Source organism: Alexandromys fortis, unplaced genomic scaffold (genome assembly GCF_014885135.2).
Source record: "Alexandromys fortis isolate MF-2015 unplaced genomic scaffold, M_Fortis_MF-2015_v1.1 scaffold_160, whole genome shotgun sequence".
Lineage (NCBI taxonomy): Eukaryota > Metazoa > Chordata > Mammalia > Rodentia > Cricetidae > Alexandromys > Alexandromys fortis.
The window spans coordinates 3,091,230-3,118,668 of NW_026068035.1; the positions used below are offsets into that span (position 1 = coordinate 3,091,230).

The 27,439-nt window shown below is 53.4% G+C and overlaps 1 protein-coding gene across 3 annotated transcripts in view; it reads left to right on the top strand.

Moving 5' to 3' along the window:
* The first annotated feature begins 9,625 nt into the window (after positions 1-9,625).
* Positions 9,626-27,439, top strand: part of Nfatc1 (nuclear factor of activated T cells 1) — a 108,278-nt gene continuing 90,464 nt past the window's right edge. Inside the window, exons 1-2 of one of the 3 annotated variants that reach the window (XM_050164992.1) lie at positions 9,626-10,038; positions 23,618-24,719. In XM_050164992.1, coding sequence (XP_050020949.1) covers positions 9,912-10,038; positions 23,618-24,719 — 1,229 coding nt within the window. In that variant the 5' untranslated portion in view covers positions 9,626-9,911. Of the gene's footprint in view, positions 10,039-14,214; positions 14,356-23,617; positions 24,720-27,439 lie in introns of those variants that run through there. The other 2 variants (XM_050164994.1, XM_050164993.1) reach the window with 2 other exon arrangements.

Below are 27,439 nucleotides of genomic sequence, written 5' to 3' on the forward strand. Positions count from 1 at the left end.
CAACAAGTATCATAGGATGGGTCATGCATGCAGCACTGGGCAGGAGTGACCTGGCTGCTGTCCCTGTTGGGGCACTGGCCCAGAAAGAATGTCACCCACTTTCTCCACAGTAGGTGTTTTGGAAGAGAGCTGAAGGGGGTGGTCCCTCGCCCCCCAGAAGAAGGAAAGTAGCATTCTGGATACGACTGTGGTGTACTATGGCACTGTGTTCAAATACTGAGCATGATGGCTGGCTTTGGCTGTTAACTTGACGACATCTGGAATTAACTACAACCTAAGCAGTTGGGTCCACCTGTGATGGAATCTTTTTTCTTAATTAAATCATTTGAAGTGGGAAACCTGACTAATACAAATTTTGGTCATGTTCTCTGGAGGGGCAGAATTTAGAGAATAACGGGGATTTATTAGAATGGTTTACAGACTGTGGTCCACCTAGTCCAACAATGGTGTCTGCCCGTGGTGGGCCCAAGAATCCAGTGGTTCCGTCTGAGAGGCTGGACGTGTCCGTGGGTCATCGGTACATGACAGAATCCTGAAGACACAGACTCAAAAGCCAGTGGAGGGATGGATTTGCCCATGAGCGAAGAAGCAAACCTCCTTCTTCTGTGTCCTTCAGTAGAGGCTGCCAGCAGAAGGTGTGGCTCAGGTTAAAGGTGGGTCTTCTTCCCACTTCAAAAGATCTAGATTAAAAGTGGGTCTTCCCTGCCGGCCATGGTGGCACATACCTTTAATCCCAGCACTCAGGAGGCAAAGGCAGGCTGAGCTCTCTGTAAATTCAAGGGCAGGCTGGTCTATACAGCAAGTTCCAGGACAGCCAGAGATACATAGTGAGACCCTGTCAAAAAAAAAAAAATGTGTATTTCCACTTTCAACGATTTAATTAAGAAAACCCCCTCCCAGGTGTGCCCAGCCACTTGGGTTTTGTTAATTCCAGATGTAGTCACATCGACACCCAAGAACAGCCACCACAGTGAAGTAGGCCACTTTAGAAAGAAAGGAAGATCATTTCTGCCCACAGTTCTAGAAGTCCATGGTCCTGTGTGATGGCGTCTGTCTAGCAGAATTCCAAGGCAGCACAGGGCAATTCCTAAGGAGAGACGCGGAGCAGATGTTCAGTTCTGGGGTCTCACCCAGTCATCAGAGGGCTTGTCTAAACATCATGGCCAGATGCACTTCCTCTATCCTGTTAATGCCACTCAGTGGGGTGAAGTTTCACTGAGCCCATGGGGATCACTCAGGCCATGGCCAAGCCACAGTAACTGATGTCCTAAAGGGACAGTACCAGGGACCACAGGGACTAGCCTTAAATGGATAGAGAGGTTTTTTTGCGTAGGTCAGACGTTCAAAATCAAGGTATCAGTGGGGCCAACCTCCCTGAGACCTGGGGAGGATGGGAGTTTCTGCCTCTTCCGGTCCTGGGTGGACTTCTAGTATCCTCTGCACCCCTTGGCTGGCAGAATGTCCCCCCCCCCAGCTCTGGCTTTCTCTTCTTTGTCTGACGTGGGTCACGCTCTCTTCTTATGAGAAGTTCTGGGTTGAGAACTCCAGTGGCTTCATCTTAGCCATCTCTCTATGACCCCGTAACTAATGAGCTCCCATGCCCAGGTGCCAGGGGTCAAGCTCTTTGAGGTCTGTTCAGAGGATGAAGTTCAACCCACAACTAAAATGTACCGACTCCTCAAGAGTGAGGCCATGCATCCTTCACAGCTGCCCTGTGAGGCAGAGCCTGTTAGCACGGCACTACAGGTAGATGAGGAACAGTCTGTGGGAGACCAGCTCGCAGCAGGAGGACGGATGAGCTGTGCTAACCCATCCCCCAAGGAATTGGCAAAATTACTTTTAACCCCCTATTTAAAGTCTCTGGAAAGGAACAGACACCCCAAAGTCCCTAAAACGGGCCCAGGGGCAAACAATAAATGAAGAAGCATCTGTGGAGAAAACCCTGTGGGGATTTAATGAGCAAAGGGGCATCTGTGGCCTCTGCACAGCCCCTCCCCCACTGGCTTCTTCAGTTTCTTAGCTTTGCTGTGGAAGAGTGGCGCATTGTGTTTGAATGCCTGCTCTGGTCTGCCAAGATGGGAGCTGCTCTGCCCAAGCTAATGGCAGGCTGCTCCACAGAGTGGAATGCTGGGAGGATAGATGGCTTTGTCACCTCAGCCCACGATGCAGTGGACCCAGGAGAGGGGCGGCAAAGCCACCGGATCGAAGAAGGGTTCTCACACCCAAGTGCACAGCTCCTAGGAGGGATGTGGTCTACATCGAGGTTTATCTTCATCCCTGTTCTGGCTCACCTCTTCCCTGGGAGAGACAGCTGTTGTCTTCTCCCAGAGGGTTTGACGTCGCAGGCAGCAGAACTTGGTGACGCTCACACCTAGTCACTCTGGAGAGACCAGGGAGTCATGGAGGAAAAATACGCAGTCTGGAGTTCAGGAGGACTAGTGGTCCAGAGAGAACCAGAGAAAGCCGATGCTGAGTGGACCCTCCCTGAGCTCGGGGTGGCAGCAAGCAGGGCTCCAGAGTGGAGACACAGTGTAATAATAGCTCATTGGTGGAGCAATGTATGCTCCAGAAGGTTGCTGAAAATGATACCCCACTCCAATGCCTGTCAAAAGTATATAACAGGAGAACAGGGTCTCTTCTGAGACCTCATCAGGCAGGTGACTGTGGGAATCTCTCAGCCATGCCTCCTGAGGGGAGCAGTATCATTGGCTGATAGTGCTGGGGGGGGAGGGGGCTCAGATGTGGTTCCTCACAATGGTGCTTCCTAGGTCACTGACAATAAGCCTATTAACCAATTAATGAGCTAATCAGGGTTATCTAGTAGGCCTGAGCATGGCAAATATTGCAGGCTGGTCTTGCGCACTCCCCTGCCCTCTCCCTTCCTAACTATTAGATTCCATTCCTAAAGCTAGCCACAGGGTTGTAGGAGAGTGTGGAGACTAGAACCTGGAGATTCTGTAATGCATCGTCTAAACTGGCTCATTTCCAACTCCCGAGATGTGCAAAGAAACACAAGCTGTACGCATCAAAACACAGAAGATAGAAATTGTCCGTAAGAATCATCGGGTGCTATACTTAACCAAAACAAGAATACGAAAACCTTAAACTCTCCTCTGTTACTATGCCCACGGATCTGGAGTAAAGCTTGGTTAATGAAGAGGTAACATGAGGAAATCCCAGCAAACCCCAAAGAAGGTGAACTCTAAATAGAGTCCACCAGCAGAGAAAAGGCGCTGCAGAGCAGAAGCCAGTGGGATCTCCAGAGCTGGAAGGCACAGTAACCCAGTTACTGCTGTAAATGGTCTCACAATAGGGCCTCCACCATCCGTCTGAGCTGGCATGAAAAAAGAACGGGCGGATGTGGTGCTATCCCAGTTGAGACTTATACAAGAGATGGAGAGAGAGAGAGAGAGAGAGAGAGAGAGAGAGAGAGAGAGAGAGAGAGAGAGAGAGAGAGAGAAGCATAAGCTATCACAAATTTGTTCACCTACCTACACCACCAGGAAAATTCTAGCAAACTCCCAGGAAGGTAAACCTCAAGAGATCAACAAACTGACCCCAAACAGTAAAATTACAGAAAGTAAAAGATGAGGAGAAAATATCCAAGGCAAAGAGGGGGGAGAGCTATTATCTCTTGCAGTGGAATCCCCAGTAGGTAATATCAGATTCAGAGTAAAACAGCTGAGGCTGAAGGACAACGGCGCAGCATGACCAAAGGGCACTAAGAAACGCTGTTACACACCCCTGTACCTAGCAAAGCTTACTTCAGACTCTAAGACAAATTAAATGTTTTCCCAGAGACAAGAAACAAAAATATACTGCTAGCAGAAAGAGCCTCCTTGCAAGGAATACAAGGTGTTCTTCAGGCCAGTGCAAGAATGTCCGGACAGTAGCATGCATCTACACACCAAGTGGCAGTGCGGGGAGGGGGGCCAATCACATGACTTTACAAGCCAATATAAATGCTTTCTTTCTTCTATTTTCACAACTCGTTTAAAAAGCAATCACATAAAATAACATGTATCCAATGTCATGTCCTGCCCATAGCTTACAGAAATGTGAGCCAGGTGCACTGTATTTGCCAATAACAACACGAAGCGTCTTAAGTGACTGCAGATGGCAAAGGAACCAATTCCCGCAGTGCGCTATGAAGTTTGTCACATCACTTGTCTGTCATGGCGCAGGACATCGCCTCAATGGGGCATTGGGAGGACAGAAGTAATGTTTCTGTCTGTCCCTCGGTAGAGTTCCGCGTAGCTGCAAACACAAGAGCAGCCTCTAATTCTAGGGAAGCACATTTTCACCCAAAGCACCCTGCAATGCAAAGAAATCAATCAAGAGATGGAAAGAAAAAGACACGGAGAAAGAAGACACAGAAAGAAGAATTCAGCTTTATCAGCTAACACACGAGATGTGAACAGGCTAACACGGCAATCAAAGGGCAGCAGTAGTCAGATGGGAGAGTAAGACATAGGACTTCGTGCCGCCCTCTGGAGATGTGCTGTGGGTGAAGTACACAGTATACACTCTCTGCCAGGATGGAAAACATACCTGATGCCAAGAGAAACAGCCCAGAAGCTGGAGTGGCCCTATGACTGGTGGATAAGAGACTTCGAAGGGAAAAGTGTCAAAGATTACTGAAGTGTGATTGCTGAATCTTCCTCCAAGTCTCGTGTTAAAGACATGGTTCCTGGAGAGGGGTTGGAGTCTTTGAGAGGTGAGGTGACCTGGTAGGAGCCCCCAGGTTTCTGGAGGCAGCCCTTCAAGAGCTTGGTGGGCTCTCAGCCTTTCTTCCTTTTGCTTCTCTGCTGAGACAAGGTTGCCATGGTCTATCCCATGATCCCACTGTGATAGGGCAACAAAGTACTACACTTACCAAAACTGTAAACTAAAATAAACCTTTTCTCTTCATATGCTAATCTTTGGTGTGTTATTTCAGTGATAGAAATAACAGATTGAGAGGGCTGCTTCACTGTAACCAAAGAACAGTCTAGGAGAAAAAGAAACAGTTATAGATGTGTTTGTGTGTGTGTGTGTGTGTGTGTGTGTGTGTGTGTGTGTGTGTGTGTGTGTGTGTGCCTAACAACAGTTCCCAACTGGACAATGCAAAAACCACAGGGGAAAAAAGAGAATTCATGTTCTTCTCAAGCATGCATTTCCTGGGAAAGATCATGCAACAAGCTCCAGCTGATGCTAGAGGCCTCTCTGCTTTAGCCTCACGTCAGGTAGGCACTAGGCTGGTGGCAGTGAGGCTGATCCAAGAGGTAGAACCTCCCACCCCAGGCAGAGGCAGGGAGACCTACTGGGTCCAGCAGCTACCTGGGACTAGCCTTCAGGGGTGGGGCAGGTTAACTCCAATGGCGGGGGGGGGGGGGGGGGGGGGGGGGGGGGGGGGGGGGGGGGGGGGGGGGGGGGGGGGGGGGGGGGCTGAGTGTGACTCAGAATGGCTTCAGGGAGGAGGTCCCTCATGGGTACTCCTGACAAAGGGTGTGAAGAGTAAAGAGCGCCAGGTATCAAGGGAAGCAGTTTGGCCTTGGTCCTGATTTCTTGGACATATCCTGGGAGAGGCTGCTGAGCAATTGATTGATTGGTTGGTTGATCATGACTTTTTGTTTTATTATTGTTTTTTAGGGCTGTGCCAATTTCTCACTATAAGACAAAACACCTTAGAAAGTTAACTTTGAAGGAGGAGTTTATCTTAGCGCAGGCCTTCACAGTCTCGGGCTCCACTGCCTTCGGGAAAAGCAGAACATGCAAGCAGCAGAGCACACTGGGAGAGAACTGGTGACCTGGAGACCTTGGATAGTGGAGCTGGGTATCTGGTTCTCAAAAGGCTCTTCAAGAGCGTGGCACTCCACTCAGTGGCCTTCCTCTTTACTGGGTTCCATCGCCTGAAGATCCCATCACATGTCCATGACTCCGTCAGCTGGAAAACAAGTCTTTAGCCATGGCCTCCTGGGCCTCTTGGACCCTAACCATTAGGCCTCATAGCAAAATGGATGGCAGACTGGTTAAGGCAGAGGAAGGCTTCTGCACTTGTCCAGGGAAGAGGGGTGAGGATTAAACAGGTGTTTCACAAGTAAAACTTAACAGCTCTCTGAACACCAAATTTATGATCCTTCAAAATACCCCAAGGTCTGAGAAGGGGCTGGTGAAGGTGTTAGAACTAACAACTCAAGACAGCTGGGCGACTTCACTGGCGTGCATAAAATAAAATAATAAAATAAAAGGCCTGGTACCCTAGAATCTCAGAGATAGAAGCAAGAGCACCAAGAGTTCAAGGCCAGCTTCGGCTACATGACACCATCTTCTAAAAACATATCATCCCTGAATTCTGCCTTGTTAATCATGCCATCTACAGGACTGGGGAAGGCCCAGTTCCCCAGCCTTGCCAACATCTCTGAGCCCCGAGCTGTGGTGCCAAGGAGATGCATCCAGTCGGAAACCTCAGGTGCAGTAATGGGAGTTGTAAAGAAACCACTTCTGTGGTTCCAAATGCAGATGCAGTGAGATCACGCGTATTTAGCTACAGATGTTTTACGTAGCTTACGCAAGCAAGATGCGTGGGGATGAGTGGCTCTGTGATACAAAGAAGCCCTCCCTAGCCTGGTGCCCTGAACCTGCCCACAGTGCAGTGTGCACAGCTCTTGGATAGGCCAAAGGAGGCTCCAAGTTGCAGGACTGAGAATCCCGCCCCTGGCAACTCAGGCTCCTGCACTAGAAGCGTCCACCCTATCTTGCTGGGGTTTCCTGGGCATTTGTGTTTTCGCACCAGGTTAGAATCAACAACTGCCCGGCTCTTGGAAACTTTGAGCTCTGGGTGGATACCCAAGTGTGCCTCAGGAGGAAGGATTTGTCGTCCAAAGACACTTTGTAGATGGTAAGGTTCTAGGGGTGTATTTGCCCCAATAATCCACAGAAGCAACAGTAATCTAAAAATAGTCTTGTTTTCTGTCCTAAGCTCCTTTTAACTTTGTTAGTCATCGCCAACCCTTAAAATAAAACCCGTGTAACGTCTCTCCTGGTAGCAGCTATAAACAGACCTCCTCTAGAGGAGGCCGAAGGAAGAGGAAAAGAGGCGGTAGGGACGCACAGGGAGCGCGGCCACAGGACGAGGCTTGAGCCCGAGGTGGCCGCAGGGCCTGGCGGACAGCGTGGAGCTGGCCGAGCTCCTGCGCCGCTGCCTCCGGAACTCCCTGAGCCTGGCATGCGGCCACCGTGGTCCCGGCAACGGCATTAAACAGAGGGAAACAGGCCCGGGATTCCGTCACCCGCGGGGGATAAGGAGGGCATTGAGACAGACAGGAAAGGGCTTTTCTGGATGGGGTGAAAAGTTATTTATTGGAGAAAGAGGGGGAGGAGCAGGCAGGAGGAAGAGGAGGAGCAGGAGGAAGAAGAGGGGGGAGGAAATGAAGGGTGAGGAGATGAAGGGTGAGAGCAGAAAGGAGAGGAGATGAAGAGGAAAAGGGGAAGGAGGAAGAGGAAGGAGCGGAGATGAAAGACGATCCTGGAAGAGTCCTGGTCCCTTCCTCCAAGCTTTGCACAGCCAGTCACGTCCGGAAAGTCCAAGAGTACGGACAGGCCAGTGTGTCTGACGCGACGTGTCATCGGAACTCCTCTGGCCTCCGGAGTCCCCAAGTTCTCGGGTGGGCCTTAGTCTTCCCGCCACGCCCCGCGGATGATGCCTCCGCCCTGCCCCGCCTGGTCCGGGGGAGGGGGAGCGGGGGGCGGAAACTCTCAGGGCAAAATCTTGGCACCTTGTCTGGCGACACTAGGACTCCCTGAAGAATGGATTTTTGGGAGGTGGGGTGGAAAAAAGGGTCTTGGGCAATGGGGTCTTGGCACCCCCTAGCGGCGGCCTCTTCTGAGTAGCGCAGGGAGGCTTCCGCGCATCCCAGCAGTTTTGGGGGGTTCGGCTTTAGCATCCTCGCCCTACACACCAGCACCCAGCATCCTCACTGAGCTCGCAGCTACTTCATAGCTGCTCTCCACATCGTCGCGGAAGCACCCCCAGCCTCGCTTGCCTCATTATCCTCTCGACCTATGCTAGTGGCCCCTTCCTCTCAAGGCCAGAGGCAAGAAGTCCGTACCGCGGCCAGGTCTCCAAGCGAGCAGCAGGCCAGCAGACAGTACACCTGAGACATGCTGGCCATCGATTGTGGCCATGCAGCCCCCACCGCTGCGCTTCTCTGCTGTGGTAGGAAAAAGGTGGCTCTGGGAACACTGGAAGGAGCGGGTAGATGCTTCTGGTGGAGTGAATGGGTTTTATACAAGTACTTTCATATTATTTAACATGGGGCCCAGTTGGCGAGCTCTGCTTGCTTGTTGGAGCAGATTTCCCTAGGTTTGGGGGAATGTGAAGTCCTTTGGAGAACCCACTGGCTGGCTCAGTACACGCCCCTCGCGCCCCACAGTCTCGCTGCCCCACACCCAGACATGATTTTATGCCTCGTGGTTTTATTTTAACGCTCATGAGGTGTGGGCCAATAGACTTATGATTTCTATATACCAGACGTTCTAACTGCCCAACCCTCCTATGTCTTCCATCCAAAGCCAACAAGAAAATATGGTCGACTTTTGGCAGCAGAGCTGCGACCTAGAAGATGCGAGGAGATTTGAAAGAGAAAAAGTGTGAAGCGAGGCGGGACAGAATCCGCAGACGTTCCCAAGCACCAACTTCCACCAAAGCCAGAAACCTCACGGTCACACAACAAAGATCATCCTGTGGTCCCCTTTCAGGCCCGCGGGCGGCAGGGCAAAGACACGGAGAAGGAGCTGTGTAGGTGGGCGCTCTCTCCTAGACGCGCTGCCCCTCCCCTTCTCATACAGCAAGAAATCTAGTTGCTCAGATATTTACAGAGCAAAAATGACAATATCTGGCTGTCCCGGGACGCCCATGCAATCTGTTAGTAATTTAGCGGGATGGGAATTTCCTTACTCCCGCCTGCCAGTGGAAGCGCTTTTCCAAATTTCCACAGCGGGGGAAGCCTGCGATTTTACATAATGACTTCAGCATGCAAGGCGTCTCGGCACCCCTCCCCCGCCGCTCGTACCCCCCAGCCCCTCATTAAAGGAGAGAGTAGCTCTCTCAGGACACCCGCTTGAAACTGTGGCCGTCCAGGCTTGGCGCATTCACCTAGCGCACCCTGGCAAGCCCTTTCCTTTCCATTTTATCCTCGCCAGTCCCCAAGTCCCCACTCTCCCCAAGAGTCTTTTCTCTTTAAGTCTCCCCTCACCTCCCTTCATGCCCCTATTTTCCCTCTTGAACACCTTTGCCCACCTCTGGGTGCCACTGCGCACCTCTGGGAGCCCCTTCCAGTCCCTTGAGTCCTCATTACCCCCTGCTAAGTCCGTTCCCTCTCTGCGTGACTGGCCGGTCCACCCCGGGGTACCCCTGTCCAAACCAGGGCGCCCCGCTTGCCCAGTGAACTGCAGCCGCTGCGCACGAAGGGCGGCGCTCCGCGACTTGTCCCCCGGGCCCCGCGGCGGCTCGGGAGGGCAGGGGCGTGATGTCACTGCAGGGAGGGGGCGCGGGAGCGGCCGGGCGGGCGGGAGCCGGGGGAGGTGTTTTCCAGCTTTAAAAAGGCAGAAGGCAGAGCCCGGCCCTGCGTCAGAGTGAGCCCGAGAGGCTCCTAACTGGGCGGCAGAGTCGCCGCGCGAATCCGAGCGGCTGGGAACCGGCTCCCGGGCGCGGCACACACCTCCGAACTCGCGGCGAGTCCCGGCCGCAGGCAGGTCTGCCACGCGTGCACACCTCCCGCATGCCACCTCCCCACGGCTCGCGGCGCTGAGCCCGGCCCCGCGCGTGTCGGCGAGGAAGAGGTAAGACTAGGGAGCCGGCCGGGGGCTGCTCGCCGCGCCAGCTCCCGCTCCTCCTCCTGCCGCTCGCCGCTGCCGCCACCGCCGCGTGGATGCCAAGTACCAGCTTTCCAGTCCCTTCCAAGTTTCCACTCGGCCCTCCGGCCGCAGTCTGCGGGAGCGGAGAAACTTTGCGGCCCGTGCCGCCCGCCGGAGGCACCATGAAGGCGGCCGAGGAAGGTAAGCTCCGCGCCCCTTCCTTCGGCTCCGCGTGCCCTGCCTCCCCCACCCCCGTGCCCGCCCGCTGCGCCCCTCACCCATCTCTAGCCTTCCTCCGGGACCAGGCTGCCGGGGCCGGTCTGCGCGTCCAGGGAGGGGCGCGGGCGTCCGGCCGGACAGCGTGGCACACACTGTGAAGGGTGTCCCCCTGGTGTTTCCCCGGCGCAGCCCAGATTTCTAGCGCGCTTTCTTGCCAATAGGTGTCTCCTCTTCTCTAGCGCCGAGTACTCAAACTTGGCTTTGGCTGGGGTCTCGGAGATCCCAGTTGGGGAAACTTGATTCACAGGGGTGAGATTTAAGGATGGGGCGCGGGGGGGAGGGGGGGCGTCAGAACCTGGGGGGATGAGAGCGTAGGGACATCCTAGGATGAAGTGAGGCTTCTTTGGAGATCAGATAAGGCAAGACTACCCGTTAAGGTGAAGAGCGAATCCATGACGTGAAGTTGGAGGGTCTTACACCCTCCCAAGTGGGTCCGATGGTAGGTGCTTCTCACGAAGTAAGGGCTTGGCCAACTGGCCCCAAGTGGTCCAGGCTGCTAGATGCTTCCCAAGTTCTGCCTTAGAAAACGCCTTGAGAAAGATCGAAGAAGGACTGCCAGGTTTCAAGCTGCTTCTTCCAGTTAAAGAATAGACGCTGGAATCTTTCATGATTTGGTAGGATCAGAAGGATAGCATTTCCCAGACCCGCTGCCAGGACCCTTTGTGTCCCTTCACAGGACCCAGTAAAATAACTTTTAAAACATGTAGGCTCCTGCAGGTGTCTTTAGAACTCCCTTTAAAGGATGGCTGGCTTTTCAGCAGGAGATTAAGATAACCTGACCTGTGTACGAGGGAACCTGGGAGTCATGCCTCCTAATTCCTTTTTGGCTCTGAAGATGTTACTTAAATTAATGACCACGAGCTGGACCCCTGCTAGGGTTGGGGCGCTCTTATTTACAAGGGCAGCCATCCTTTAGACAAGCACTTGGAAGGAAACTTCAGCTTCCTGTGAGACTCTGAGGAGTGTGTCAGGCAGGGGCATCAGTCCCCAGAGTCAGCCCTGGACACCTTGCTTATCTTCAAACTCAAGACCTATAAATTCTTCACTAATGGATCCAGATTTTCAGGGTCAGCTGTCCTGAGTAGAGAGGATTTGAGTCAAAGGGGGCAGGTATTGCTTGTACCACGCCATCGCCCTCTCAGTTTTAAAGAGGCCTAAATGTTGTCAAGGATGTGTCGGTAGTCACAGAAGGAGCTCTTGCTGCCAGGAAAGTTAACAGTGTTTGTGTTGTGGTTTGGATTGTGGATTTTTTAACACATATTTCCACACACATTCATCACCCCCCCCCCGGCGCTTAAAGCCTACATTTCTTTAATTGTAGAGTTACTATTTCATTACTCAATAAGAAATCTTTTCTTCTAAACTGAGCTTGATGGCTCGACCCCATAATCCTAGGTGTAATCTCAGCACTTGAAAAACTAAAACAGGAGGATTGCCATGAGTTTTGAGGCTACCCTGGGCAAGAAACCAAGTACCAGGCCAGTGTCGGGCTACAGTATAAGACCCTGTGTCAACAAAACAAAACACACAAAAATGATTTTGTGTGTGTGTACAAAAGGAAAAGTCATTATGTGTGTGTGCGCGCGCGTGGGGTGGGGTAGTGGTCATGTCTTGTGTAACCTGCCTAGAAAAGGAAGTTTGAAATGTCTTTGCTGAAGCAGTGGACTGGAGGTAATAATGCCCTCTGACCAAATCGTGTTGGTCGTGTTTTGTAGAGAGTATGTGTACATAACTGGGCTAACCAGAGACCTGTGTGATCCAGGCCTGAGACAGGCAAACCCATACAGGGGAAGGGAACTATATGAAGCAGGTCAGTGTCCGCCATTGCTGAGGACCACGGACAAACACTATCCTTCTTGAGGAGGCCTTGACCTGGGCGCCAGCTGCTCTCTAAGATCTTCCCACTTGATGGGCATCTGGATGGAGGCTCACCAGGCCCAGCCATTTCTGAAGGCCTTGTTGCTCTGCTCTGAAAAATTCCAAGAAACACAAGCCTGTAGGTAGCCACGGCGTCAGAGTTGCCTCACACAACGCCCCACAGGCTCTCCGGAGTGGAACAAAGCTTGCCCTGTTCCTCAGCCACTTAGTTTCATGGCATTGTTTCCTAATCCAGATTAGAAAATGCTGCGGCCTTGTACCCTGCTTCATCACACTCAGCACTGGAGCCAGCCCATTAACATCTTACAGACTTGGGAGGAAGTAGTCCAAGTTAAACACTTCTATCAAAAGTGGAGTGTCTGTGGAACTGGCAAACCAAGCTTCATATCATGTAGAGGACAGGCAAGGGGGCTGGCGGAGGCGTGTGGGAGCATTTCATAAGTAGCTGTGTTGACTGACTCCCGTGTTAGTGAGCAGACAAGGAGGGAGCCAGAGCAGTCCTGAAAGAAAGGCCCCGTGGCTTCCTTCCTATGGTCCCAGCATCTGGGGACATGCGGGCAGCAGAAGTCAAGTGCTTTGCAACTTTAGCAAAAAGCTTTATTCAAAAATCAGACAAGAAGGGTTGTTATGTGTAATTGGGGAAAAGGTGGCTGAAGAGAGATCGAGGTTTCTCCACAGAAAACAGAACTTCCATTTCCCTGAAGGTCAGCAAAAAGCAAACTAAAACCAAACAAGGCTCCACCATGCATCTCAAAGTAAGAACTATTATTAGAAACTAAATCAGGCCAGACCGAACTATAGTTTATCACGGGGGAAAGCCAGCTATTGAAACAGGGTCTTGGGAGAAGTGGCAGCCCACGTGAGGCCCAAGTTAGCCTCCGGAAAAAGCCATCCCCCAGGGCTGCAGGGCAGGAGGAGGACACAGGGGACACTTGCCTCCGGTGGCAGATACTGACACCGACCTTCCTCCTCCTTTCCTTCCTGCCTCCCTCCCTCCAGGGTTCTGATACTGGCCTCTCCTGCACTGGCCCCCATTTCCCTGATATTCCAGATGTTGGTTTATGTGGCGCCAAGACACCAGGAAAGTCAGAACAAAAAGCTGAGAGAAACAGGAAAAGATGGATGGGCCCGCACAGGCCCAGCCTTTTCCTCCTGATCGCTGTGTTCACGGCACTGTTTGAGTGGGTAACACCCAGCACCCAGTCAGCCTCTGGGAGCTCTGGAGTCACCCCTATCAAAACGGGAGTGTGTAGTGTTCTGGGAGCCGAAAGACGGAGGTCATTAGCGCATGAACAGCATTTGCTTTGAGTGAGGTGCCCACGGAATGAGGTGGCCACCAAGGGTAAGCTTGAATGGTTTGTGAGCAACTGTGTCAACCCTCAGGAACCCCCACCCGCTTCTTCTGGTCGCTTTCAGACCATTTCTTTAGTAAAAGCAGACTTAATTACTTAGTTACTGCAGCGCTAACTGCTAGAAATTGTTCAGCTCTGAGGAGGGCTCTGGGATACCTGCTTGAAGGTGGGGTTCTTCCTCCAGTCATGCAGCTCAAGAAGCAACCTGGAGGAAGCCCTAGATAGATCAGCAGAGGTCATGCTTTTTATATATATTTTTTCCTTTCTCTTCGAACTTTTGAACTAATCCAGTAGCCTTGGTCTTTTTCCTGGTGCAGGGAAACAGCACGACCCAGGGCACCTCCTTCGGCTGTGGACTGCTCACCACGCTGAACAGGAACCAGGGGACCGGCTGTGAGGCCGGCGACGGGTCCAGGACGCAGCTCCAGCGCCGCCTGCCCTGCGCTCTGGTCTGGAACTACTGCGCACCCCTAGGCTGTTGCGCTCGCCTTGCTGCAGCGGGCAGTGCCGACATTGGGGCGCGGACGCCTGGGCTGCTTGCGGGGACAGGGTTCCTGCGGGGAGGGGGACATCCAACGGGAGACAGAAGTCCCACGGGGAGGCGGGGACCCGAGGAGCTGCGCGGGATCCAGCGGGGGACCAGGCATCCTGTTGAGGGGCGGGGATGTCCCTCGGACCGCGCGGTCCTGCGGGCGCGAGTGGAGCCCAGGCTGCGCTCGGGCTCGCGCGCGGAGTTTATTTAAAACTCGGAAGCCGGCGGCCGCGAGCGGCTTGTTTATGTAAACCCGGAAACACCCGGGGGGACAGGGGCGGGACCGGGGCGGGAGGCCGGGGAGGGGACAGGGGAGGGGACAGGAGGCGGGGGCCGCGTCACGCCGGGGACGCGCGCGAGCGCCGGGCGCACCAGTGCCGCGCGACCCCGACATGACAGGGCTGGAGCAGGACCCGGAGTTCGACTTCGATTTCCTCTTCGAGTTCGATCAGAGCGGCGGGGGTGCCGCGGCCGCAGGTGGGTCCGGCGGGGGGCGGCGGGCGCCTGCACCCCGCCGTGGGCCTGAGTTTGCTGAGGTCGCCGGTGCCCGCCCCAACCTGGCAGCAGTCGGGACCCCGGGCCGCCGCCCTGTGCGGCCAGGAGCGAGCGACAGGGACCAAGTTACTGCCGGCCGCAAGGAGGCGGGAGGCCACCTGTGGGGCGAGCCTGCCACGCTCACCCGCCCGGGCACTTCCTGGCATCGGAGCACCCGGCCACGGGAGAGGGCTCGCCCCTCCTTCCAGGAGGCCCTTACCCGAGGGGAGGCTGTGTCCGGCGCAGGACTTGGACCTCGTAGTTCGGGGACAGATGGTCAGCGGCGCTGCCAGAGGGCGGTCGGAAGCCGCCCTTTCTGAGAGCCCGACTGCTACTGCCGGGCCCCGGGATCCCGGAGCCAGGAGGCCCGGTCCTGTGCTGACCGCCACCGCAGCTCCCTCAGCAGGAAGGCTCCACCGCTTGGGTTTTCAGTCCACACCTCAGCAACCAAAACCTGTCTTTCATTTTCTCTCCGTCAAAAGTAAACCTTCCAGCTAGGCCAATAGTCAATGTGCTGTTTCCCCAAACTTGACTCTCCGAAACAATAATGTCAGCCCCCCCCCCCCCGCACCCCCCAGCAGTTTGACTCTTTTCTTCATCTGACTCTCTGGTCCAGGTTGCACAGGGACCCCAGGCAGCTTTCTGTGCTTTCCTTGGGGTCTGCATCCCAGACGTGGGCATGGAACAGACAGGACACTTTTAGGGCACCTCTGAAATGAGCGTGTCATGTTTCCCATAACATCCACTACCCTCCCCCTTTAAAGTTCAACATCTTGTTTGCCTTTGAAAGTGAGTTCTCCAAGTTGGCTGTCACCACCCAGCAACTATCATCTGCCGCTTGCTCGCTAAAACCCTTTCCTGACTGGTCTCTTTCCTTCTTCCAAGGCCCAGGTTACAAGACTCTGGGGTCAGTGGCATCCAAGGCAGGCAGGATCTGAAGACCTGATGGGAAGAGATCTGGGGCTGGGAGTGGAGACTCTCTTGGCCTTGTTGCTTTGGGGAAGTTGGATTTGGCCGCTGTGGCAGTGCTTGGGGTGTTCTTGAGTTCTCTCCAGAATTCTCTCTCATGCTCCAGGCAAAAGAGCCTACTCCTGACCTCTTCTTAGGGTGTCCATGTTGGATTTGGTGAGTGTGAGTCCCTGTGGTTCTGGTTCGCCTATGATGCCTTTAGTTCCTATCTATTTAGGGATAAAGCCATGGGGTAGGGCATAACCTTCCTGGGCTCCCCAAGCTGCCTGCTATTTGGGTAGGGCCTCACTGCCTTCCTGTAACCCACTTGTTTGCTCTGAAAGATTGAACAGTTGAGTACAGGCCCAACAATAGGGACAGGGATAAAAATACAGAACCATGTCCAGGTACCTCATGGTTGCCTGTGGACTGCTTGGGGAAAGAGTATCCTGCTGACCTGCTGACTGTTATCATATCTTTTTACCTTGGAGGGGATGCTAACTTGGTAGTCATCTCCCCAGACCTAAGCTGTGTATCTCTGAGGGCAAGGGTGTGCGTGTGCGTGTGTGTGTGTGTGTGTGTTTGCGTTTGCGTACTTCCCCGCCAGCATTAGCGACTCTCAGCACCACCAGCACCCACCCCCTGGATCTTTGACTCAGAGTTGGACACAGCAACTGTCTCACTAGGGTCTTTCCATATGGAGACACAGAATGCCAAAGCTGAGAGTCCTCCAGGCCCATTCGTGGAAGGAACACAGGATTCCGGTTTCTGTTGTGATCCATGAAAACACTGAGTAGTGGCTCTCGGGAGCCTCGGGCTCTCTTCTGGCCTGGGAAGCAGGTGGCTCCTTGAACTTTGAGTGGCAAGTGGGTTTAGGTCACATCCTCCCCTCAGGCACGTGAAGGAGCTTTTGATGGTTTTTGTCTGAAGTAGAGTTGAGTGGAAAGGCGAAGCCTTGTGTGTCTCACGATAGCTCAGGCTGGGTGTGGCCCTAACAATACAGGGTCTCTGGAACAGAGTGCACCCAGAGCCACACAGAGGTGCAGGGATATGCCTGTGGATGTCCCTGTGAATTGTGGGTCGAGCTGCTGCATCTTAGTCCAGTGCTTGCAGCTTGCAGGTCACGGGTCACTGGAGAGAGCCCAGAGCTAGGGAGGTCAGCATTGGGACAAACTCTATTCTCTTTCACAGTGTTGAGAGAAGGTGCTGGAAGTCATTATACGTGTAAATATATGCTACATTTCTGTGTGTGTGTGTGTGTGTGTGTGTGTGTGTGTAAGAGAGAGAAAGAGAAGGGGAGAGAGACTGACTCGGACTTCTCTCTTTCTTATTACCAATATCATAATTACATTTTATTAATTGCCCAATTACATTATTTATAATACCTAGTCATATGAAGTTACCAAACTCTCCAGTCCCTAATGAATGATAGCAAGACCTTCGCATTATCTGGAATGGATCTAAACCTATGTTTACTAATGAGCAAACATTTCTGAGATCAATTGCAAAACCAAGTAACACTTGGGTTTTACAGATCATACTGAGCACACAAATTCAACTCCTGTCTAGAAAGAGGTCTTGGCTACCTTAAAACAAGGGGACATGGTCCCCCTACCACTTACCCATAGAGGGCAGGCTGGGCTGCCATGAGCCTAGGCAGGTTCACTGGGTTGCTCCCATAGTGTACCTGCCCTTTTGGGCCTTACCAGTCTGTTTGGAGGGAAGGGTACCTGGTGCTCTATTTCCAAAGCACTCAGCACAGCTAGTAGTGGTGGCTATACAGCAGCCATTTGTGAGTGGAGGACAGAGAGGGTGTTTTGGAGTAAGCAGCCGAGGGCCTAATAGGACTAGACCCACACTCCCTTCCAGTACCAGGCATCTTTCTCTCTCCACCCTGCCAATCAGTGGGCCAGGGTCAGTTTTGGGGGAGAAGACGGGCCCTAGGCTTCCTTCTGGGGCTCAGGAAATAGCTGCTTTGCTCGTCAGCTGGGAGGCGGGTGTGCCGCTTCCCGCCCCAGGGCTCCTGTTTTGTAACTTATTTTGGCCTGGCCGCTTAGCTCTGTCTCCGTGGCAACTCAAGAGGAAACTGGCCAAGGCCCTGGGCCCAGACAGCTCTGCCCACCGGCTTCAGGCTTAACCAGTGTTCTGGTGCAAAGGGGGCTTTGCTGCCATGGGATCTGGAAGAGCTGTTATTCTCCAGTGTTTTCTCTCTTTTCCCAGCGGGATGGAGGGGAACCCATGTTGGTCTGTCACTCCCTACTGTAGGAATCCACGGGAGGGAGTGGGCCTTGCCCTAGGAGAGTGTGCCCTAAGTGTGCTAAGGTTTGATGTTTCAGTCTTTGCTGGAGCAATCTCCCTGTGATCAAGTTCTAGAGACGGTTTAATCAACGGCAGACTTGTCTGTTCGAGCAGGATCTCTTAGCTCTGTATCAGGTTTTCAAAGGAAGCCCTCGGCTGGGCAGAGCACCTTGGAAACCGAACAATGGAAAGTAATGCTTTACTATGCACCCGGGGGAATGTTGGAGTTCTTCGAGGAAAGATGTGGACCCAGGCTGGACACGGGACCCTTAAGCCTGCTGTGGTGAGCTTATTCGTGGATCGTTGGGTGACATTTTCTGTTACTCCAGCAAGCCCAGTTCTCTAGCCTGTAAATCTCCCTTCAGCACATCCTTGCTTGCGTGACAGTTCTTCAGAACCTGTTGCTGTCTGTCACTTCCCAGGACTGGCACAGTCCCCTCCACGCTGTCCTCCCTAGGTAGCGCCATCCAACAAGCTAAGTGACCAGCAAGAACTCTGCCGCCCCTGTCCTGTCGTCTTCTTTTGTTTCAGCCCTAAGTGTAGACACTTTCAGCCTCACCCGCACCCCTGCAGACAGGCGCTATGGCGTGTAGAAAGACCGGGGTGGGCAGGCATCTGGAGGACAGGACCTGGCTGGCAGGCTCCTGCTGCTTCTATTTCTAGCGTCAAGTCCTGCTGTGTAGTGCGAGGAAAGGCTAAAGGGGTGTTCCTTAGAACAAAAGGTGAACGTTGGCTGTAAAGTGCCGTGCTCTGTGTGTGTGGACAGTGAGTTCTGGCGGTGGTTCTGATAGCCATGCTTATGGGAGAGCGTCACATACATTGGTGTGGCGGACGCACAGTGTTGTCATAACTCACCTCAGGCAAGATGCCAAGTGCCCTGGACGAGAGCTCCTACAGAGTGACTTCCCAGCAGGTGCCATGGGTCGCCTGGTGGGCAGCAGGCATCCTCCTGCAGCTGCAGTGTCTTACGAGGAGATATACCAGGTGCTTTCATGGCGTGTACTCTTCAGAAGCAATGCCTTGGTACAACTGAAGTAAATTCTCCCGCAGGATCAGAGTATTTTGGTCAGCACTGGCTTGTTGGTTTGCTGAGGCCGGTAAGAGCTGGCCGGCCGAACAACTCCGGGTTTGCCCAGTGTTGCCTGCACCCCATCGCGTCCGCACGGAGTTCTGCATGCAGCAGGGTGACAGAGAGAAACGAGCCAGGGCCCGATGACCTGTGGCACCTGCGGAGGACGGCTGTGCCTTCATTACGTTTGGTTACGCGCCAGAGTAGAGGGCGAGCTGCGAGAGCTCTTTGCTTTCGACTCTGCTGCTCTTCTGTGGTCCCTGCACCTCCGCTTAGTGACCCAGCAAAAGCCAGGCTGCCAGTCACAGCAGTGTCCGATGTTACATAATCGCTTCCAACATTTCAGGACTGGTGAGGGACTTACTGGGAAGCTTGGCATTCCCTATAGACTCTGCAGAGCAACCCCTTTGTATGTATAGATGGAAGTTAGTGCAGGTGAAGGGCTAGCCCTGCCCCCACAGGCCCAGGCTTTGTGGCAAGAGGAAGCTCAGCTGAAGTCAGCTGCCCGCCAACAGAGTCAGTGAGCATGCTTACTCCAGAGGACTCTGAGAAGAGAGGCAGATACACCTCTCACAAACAGGCATTTAAGCTTTTATTCTGGAGTTTGACCAAGGAAATTCATGTGTAGGTTAGTTAGTTTTGTTTTTCATACGTTTTTGAGAAGGGGGCTCACATAACCCGATGCTAGTCTCTAACTCACTGTGTAGCCAGGATAGCCTCTAATTCATGATCCGCTGCCTCCCCCTCCCGAGTGCTGGGCTCACAGGTAAGCCTGCTTTATGTGGTGCTAGGTGTTAAACCCAAGGCTCCTCCAATGCCAGGAGTATTTACTTACTGAGCTGTCTCCCTAACCTGTTCTGTTTTTTTTTTTAAATGAATGTTGTATGGATTTTATTTTGCCCTGTTGAATACTATTTTATTAAACATTCTGGTTTAAGTAAAGGCCCCTCTTGTGATGTCCTGGGGCCTCTGTGCCACGTTCCACAACTTCCTCTTCCTCTGCATCTGGGCCCAGAGTGAGAAAAACCTCCTTCTTCCTCCTTCTTGGGGCCTTAGAAAACCTGTTGCTAGGGCAGCCCCAAGGAGACAAGCAGAGATTTGCCATGCTGTTTGCCCTCTCCTGGACGCGGCCTTGTCTTCTGGAATCTTCCAGATCCACAGGCAGCTGAAACCCGCACCTCGCATACTGCAAGGGTTGTCAGGGCGGGACCGAGGAGAGCCCATTGCTGGGAGTCTCCAGAGAAGCCTTCCAGTTTCCCCTTCCCGCCGAGAGAAGGTGGTCAGCTGTGGGGCCAGCCCCGATCTGGAGTACATAAGATCCTTTCACTTGGGGGACGGAGAACACGAGAGCCAGGTCTTGCACAATCGCAGGTGTGCCTCCTTCGGGGTCTTGCAGCTCAAGACTGTGGAGGGCTGGCCCAGGTTTTCAGGCCACACCTCTGTATGGAGAACTGGGCAAGCCCTGGGCTTGGCTTTCCCAGCATATGCACAGCTGCTTGGACAACAGTGTTTCTCATTAGCCTTAGGCTCATACTGCCTAGTCTTCCAGAGCTGGCTCCCTTTAAGATGAAAACCAGTTCTTTATTTTAAAGATTTATTTATTTTATGTGTGAGTATTTTGCCTCCACGTATAGATGTGTACCACATATGTGTTTGGTGCCAGCCGAGGTCAGAATTGGGCATCAGATCCCCTGGAACTAGAGTTCCAGGTAGTTGTGAACCACCATGGGGGAGATGGGAATTGAACTCAGGTCTTCTGCAAGAGCAACATGTATTCCCAACCGCCAAGCCACCTCTCCAGTCTTGAAAGCCCATTCCTCTCAAGTGTTAGGTTATTTACTGGCAGGCTTCCCGCTTTGCCGAAAGCTCTAGACACATGTGGTAGCATAACATTGGCAAGGCTGGACTTCCCAGGCTGATTAGCTGCCCGCTCAGGGCTGGGGCCTGTGAAGTCAGCTCACCTGGGTGCTGTTTGGGCAACCATGGCACCCCCATGGGTGTGGTCAACACCGTTCTTAGGATGTGCACTTTGTTCAGAAGTGGCGCCTCTGGCAAAAATTTGCCTTGCCATGCTACTCCCCATGCCTGCTTGGACCCTGGTGGTACCACGGCTCAGAAGGCTGGAGGGCAGAGCACAGATGACCTCATCTTCGGGGCCCTTTGAGTGATGAGCAGGTGGGGTCATGAAGGGGTCACCCATCTGTGGTGGAACAAAGTCTATAATTTCTGAAGACCTTGGGAGATGACCAGAAGGAGCGACGTGATGACCGCCAGAGAAACTTCCCGAAGGGGGCATGTGATGCCGTACACCAGGGAGCACCAAGCCAGAAATCCTAGCTCAGAGGTGAACTGAGGAAAGAGAGGCAGACATTGGTGAAAGTTTTGTTGAAATAAGTTACCAAAGCACCTACCGTGTTAGACTATCGTTTCCTTCTTCCTTCCGTCAGTATTCCAATTAGCAATGACATGGTGACATTTTGGGGTCCCCGCCTTACACTTTGGCTTTGGTGGACTAGTTAAGACCTGAATTCTTAGCTGAAGATGGGCAGACCCTGGCTTCTGAACCATGGAACACTGTGCTTTTCTATTGAAAGTTCCAGATTGGAAAAGGCTGTGCCAGCGGAGGGAGATCTCTGCAGCAACATCTTTCCTTGTGTCTGCTACCTGTGTGTGTGCGACAGCAAAGCATAGGATGCATAGAGAACCCCTCCTCCCTGGGCCTCCCCCTTTCTTCCCCCTCCTTTCTGCCCCTCTCCTCCTTTTGCGGAGATGACTGTTCAGACAGCCTCTGGCAATAACAGCAGAGAAGACGGTCTGGACATAGACATCTATCAGTGCTGCTCCCGCATGGGGTCCCTAGTAACCTGCTCCAGACTTGCCTGTGGGTGACCTCACAGAGCAGCCAGGTCGTCTGTCTGTTTCACCAGCCAGCCTTTGGTCTTAGGCCTGGTTTTCCCACTTGCTCATCTCATACCTACTGGGTCCTCTGAGACTAGTGTTCTTTTTCATTGTGTCCCACGGCAGTTCGTATCCACCCCTATCAGCCTTCCCCATGGCTGTACTTGGGGTACTGGGGGTGGCCTGTCTCTGTCCAAGACTGGGATACACAGTTGGACATGAAGGGGGGCTTAATGAAAGTGGACAGCTCTGCAGTCTTGTCCGGTGCTTATGAAGACAGCCTGAGCTTAGGAACTCAGCAAAGGCCTGCTCTGAGACCAGACAGCACTAGCCACCAGTTCTGTCTCTTCAGAAGCGTTGCCTTCTCTAGAAAGTGGCTTTAGAGTAATTTAGAACAGTGTCCTTTTCAGCATTAGGCTCCAGCTTCTTGAGGTGTGGCATTCTGAAGGGCAGCAGTGCTTTTGTACGGCAAGGACCCTCCAACCACGGCCTTGGCTGCAGGGTCCACCTGGCGCAAAGGCAGCTTCCTGTTTAGGTTGCTGCTGATTTCTCCAGCTGTCACTTGTTCCTCTTTGTCTCGGTTCTAGTCTTTTCCAAAGGGCCATGGTGACCTAGGATTGAGGACTACAATGTGTCCTCTCGCTGGACTCTGGAGTGGGACCCTTGCCTACCTCATAAAGAGGCTGCTGTGTGGCTGGAGGGATTGTGAGCTCCCCACTAATGGGAGAAGACTGCAGTAGGCAGTGATGGAAATTTTCTAACCTACCTGAGGCCTGGCTTGTTCCTCCTCAGAAATATCCTAGGGGTTTGGCTGGTGCTCCAAGACCCTAACATTCCTAGAGTTTTCCCTGCTGGTTCTGAACCAGGGATCAACAGCGAGCTGTGCCTTCCCTGAGCACACTGTCTTCCAGGCAGGCACGGAAGCCCGACATGGAGCTAGGACTTCCTTGTGCTGATTTCTGTTATTCAGAGACATGGACACGCTTGTCTCCAGACACACATGAATGGCTCTGGGATGCTGAGAGCCTTTTCTGACGAGAAATCCAGAAGCAAGCCTTTCCTGTAGATTACTAATTAGAATAATGATTTAAAAAAAAGTGTTTATCAAGATATAATTAGCACATAATGGCTCCGAGATCTAGCCGTGCCTTAGAACCGTCTGTTTTGTTTCAGAAGCTCTGGAAGATAGATTTCCAGGTACCAGCCAGCCTCGGTAGCATAGAGAAACTTCAGAATTCACATTCGCATCCATCCTTTGAGTGTGCTCTTTGCAGTGGAGCATGTGGGCTGCTGGATAGCAAATTCCCTGTAAACACCTGTTTAAATGTCCGGGTCCCTGTGTCTAAAGCACATACCTCCGTTGACTTATACACTTGTCATTCTTCCTCCCTCCCTCCACAGTCTGCCCAGCCACTGTCCATCCTTCTGTCCATCGCCTGCCACTCATGCACGGCCATCCGTGAAATACAATGAACACCTGGCTTAGAAGTCACACTCCCCCTGCCTTGCCCAGCCTCTGAAATGCTAGAATTGCAAGTCCAAGGCTCTGCAGACAGCCATGAGCCAGAAGGCTGAAGCATGGCTTCTACTGGTCAGAGGGATGGGAGGATAAAAATGTATGTTAGCTGGTGATGCATGCCAGAGAGAGGGATGGGGGGAGGGATAAACTGGAGAAGATAACTCAGCTATTGGAGTAGGTTATAAAATCATTACAGGGGCTAGGGAATGCGGAGTTTAAATAGAGGGGACAGTAAGGGACAGCTGTGTGGCATTTGGCGGGGGACATCTGGCTGAGGAAGGCTTTCGTGCTGGAACAGAGTGAGGTCTAGAGTCAAGCAGGAGGCCTTGGAGTCCTTGGGGCAGCCTGACCTCAGGATGCTTCCAGAGGCTACTCCTGGGGCCTGGAGTCCTCAGGGGACGCCCCGGTCTTGCCTTTTTGAGTATCTGATGCTGCTCCCTGGCCTCATCTCTTCTCTTTCTCTTTTCTTCCAGAACACTACAGTTATGCATCCCCTGGCATCACCTCGACTCTGCCCCTTCCCACAGCGCACACCTCCCTGCCAGCCCCATGCCATGACCTCCAGACATCCACCCCCGGCATCTCAGCTGTTCCTTCAGCAAATCATCCCGCGAGTTATGGAGGGGCTGTGGACAGTGGGCCCTCGGGATACTTTCTGTCCTCTGGAAACACCCGGCCCAATGGGGCCCCGACTCTGGAGAGTCCTCGAATTGAGATCACTTCCTACCTGGGCCTCCACCATGGCGGCAGCCAGTTTTTCCACGACGTAGAGGTGGAAGATGTGCTTCCCAGCTGCAAGCGGTCACCGTCCACGGCCACCCTGCACCTGCCCAGCCTGGAAGCCTACAGAGACCCCTCCTGCCTGAGCCCAGCCAGCAGCCTGTCCTCAAGGAGCTGTAATTCCGAGGCCTCCTCCTACGAGTCCAACTACTCGTACCCGTACGCATCCCCCCAGACCTCTCCGTGGCAGTCACCCTGCGTGTCCCCCAAGACCACAGACCCAGAGGAGAGCTTTCCCCGAGGCCTGGGTGCCTGCCACCTTCTGGGATCTCCAAGACACTCCCCATCCACCTCTCCACGCGCCAGTGTCACCGAGGAGAGCTGGCTCGGTGCACGTGGCTCCCGGCCCACGTCCCCCTGCAACAAACGCAAGTACAGCCTCAATGGCCGGCAGCCCTCCTGCTCACCTCACCACTCGCCCACACCGTCCCCGCATGGCTCCCCTCGGGTCAGCGTGACCGAGGACACCTGGCTCGGGAACACCACCCAGTATACCAGCTCTGCCATCGTGGCAGCCATCAACGCCCTGACCACGGACAGCACCCTGGACCTGGGTGATGGCGTTCCTATCAAGTCTCGAAAGACAACCCTGGAGCACGCACCCTCAGTGGCCCTCAAGGTAGAGCCAGCTGGGGAAGACCTGGGCACCACTCCGCCCACCTCTGACTTCCAACCCGAGGAGTTCGCCTTCCAGCACCTTCGCAAGGGTGCCTTTTGTGAGCAGTATCTGTCGGTGCCACAGGCCCCGTACCAGTGGGCAAAGCCCAAGTCTCTGTCCCCTACGTCATACATGAGGTAAGCAGCCTCCAACTGGGGTTGAACTGTGTTTGGGGGTATGCAGGAGGGGATGTGGCTGGGGTGGAGGAGAGCATTGCCCTGGCTTCTCTGTAGAGATATGCTATGCTGGTACATGTAGCATGTCCCTACCCCCTTGTCTCCTCTGGTGGCAGCGTCCTACGGGCCATCTCTGTCTGCCTGTTCCTTTTCTAAGGACACCTCAAACTAGATTAGGGGACCCCCCAAAAGTATTGTTTCACAGACACTAATTTTTTGGAGGTTACATTCACAGGTGCCGGGGCCAGGATGGTAGCACTAGAATTCTGTGGCTGCCGTTCTGCTCAGGCTGAGGGTCATCAGACACCCACAGTTGTGTTTTGAGTAAGCCCAGCGAGGCAGTCACCCCCCTGTGTGTTCTGCCTGCTGCCTACCAACTTCCTTTCTCTGCCTTAATTGCTGTCGCCATGCTGGCGCAGATGGGCTCTCTGCTCCATGGTTCCCCAGAGCAGCCAGCTCACCAGGGTTCCAGCACCAACACTGCCACCGCCTCCCAGGAGACCAGTACATGCTTGCTGGCAGTCTGCTCAACAGGGAGCTAGAGCGTGTTACAAAACTACTCTCTTAAGTTGTTGGTTTTTCTTTTAAACAGGATGTATAGGGCTGCTTGCCATTTACCAGGTTCATTTAACCAGCTCAGGGCTTTTATTTTGAACTAAACAGCTTTCCGGACAGGTGTGCCCCTTGTGACGCCTGGCAGGCTGCTTTCTGCTCCAGGGTTTTCACACGAGGCATTAAAGCATCTAATCTGACACCAGAATCTGGACCACTTCCATGTGCTGAGGCACCTCTGGCCCAGGCGCCTGTCATGTCGCAGGGACTGTCTAAGGCCTGGTGCTTCCCTTTTGCCTCCTTCCCATCTCTGTCTCCGCAGGGCAGACTCAGGCCCACTTGGGGCATGGCTGCCGCGCACCGTGCCCCCCCCCACACCCCCGTGTTGGCGTTCGGTGCGCTAGACCCCAGTTCGTGAGCTTCGGGCAAGGGGCTGGAGGTTAAAATACACAGACACACACAGACAGAGAGACAGCGACACGACTCATCCTTGAATTCCCCAAGAATGCCCCCTTTATTGTGTTCAGGGGCAGATTATATAGAGATAGCCACACCCCAGCCAAACCCACCAGAAACCACTCTCCTGCCATCAGGAACTCCTGAAAGTCTCATGCTCAGAGCAGCTGTAGGCACTCAGATCAGGGGATTACAAGAAATTCAGGATCTGGGGTCTCACTGCTCCCAACACATGGCCACCTAGTGTTTGGTACCCTGATCTCTAGTGACTGTGAGGCCACTAGCTCCAGAATTCAGTTGGAGTTTTTGGGTTCTTGTCACACAGTGCAGCCACGTGGCCATGTGGGACTGGGGCCACTCCAGGGGATGCAGTGACCGGTTGTGAGCGATACTCCTGGACGCTCTCTGTAAGGGGCAGCAATGGGAAGGAAGACGGATGTGAACGGAGGACAGGAGGGTGGGACAGAGCTGTTGTCCTGCTGGATACAGTTTGTCCTCTGTCCCTCCCTCTGTCCGAGGACCTCAAAGGGCTGACAGTTCAAGCCATGTCATCAGAACCCGTCAAGATTTATCTAAAATACTGGAAGCTAAAATACATAAGCAACTCTTGGGCCTGCTGTACTATCACTGTGTTTAACTAAAACCAAGAATATTTCAACACTGGCCTCCCAGCTCACAGCTATCGGCATTACATGATTTGTTTGTGGTTCATGGACAGTGAAGGCCATTGTTACTCACTGAGACTTAATGGGACTCCTGAGATCAAGGGAAGAGGGATGTCCTAAAATATAACCGAAGCCATAGCAGTAGAGCCTTGTAGAATTAAGATTCAGGTAAGCACGTGAGTGGCTTACTGGGGCTGGAGTGACAGGAACCACAGACTGGAGGCTTTCCCACCAGGCATCTGCTCTCTCCCAGGGGCTGGAAGCCCAAGGTGAATGTGTGTGGTCAGCTGGCTCCTTCTGCGACTCCTTCCTTGGCTTCCAAATCGCTATCATCTCCCCCGTGTTCCACCGTCATTCCTCTGCCTTCCTTTAACTCCCTAGACCTTGATGTGGGTTCATGCTAGTGACACCACCTTGGTCACCCCTTTAAAGGTACTTTCTCCAGATCGGTCATCCTCTGGGGGTGCCAAGAGTCCAAGTTAGAGCTTCGGGGACACAGTTCAAAACTGACTGTGTGTCTTTTTTTTTTCAGGGAAACAGCAAACCTCCTCTGAACATGAGATCTGTCCCCATGCCATGTTTTTTGGTTATTTCTGGTGGCGCACAGCTGGCTGGCTGCCCGTCGCAGCCTGCCGGCGTCACAGGCCCTGGAAGGCAGTTGATGTTGTTTTCCTCTGCTTAGGAGCACTGACAGGAGCCTGCTGGCCTGCGAGCCTATGGCCTCTATCTCGTGGTCATGAAATTCCTGTGAGCTCACACCAACACCACCCTACCCTGGGGGCTGAAGTTCTCCTTTTCCCACTGTTTTGCCTCACCTAAAATGTTTCCTGGACCCTTTTAGTGGATTTCCATAAACTCACTAATGGCTGCTCCAGGCAGCTGGGAGCTCCTGTGGAGAGGAAATGTGGGGTGATTTGACCACCACTGTGAGGAAGCCAGACTCCCTCCCCACAGATGCTCTTAGTGGGCAAGCACCAGGCAGCAGGGACCTGGAGGTACCCCTGGAAG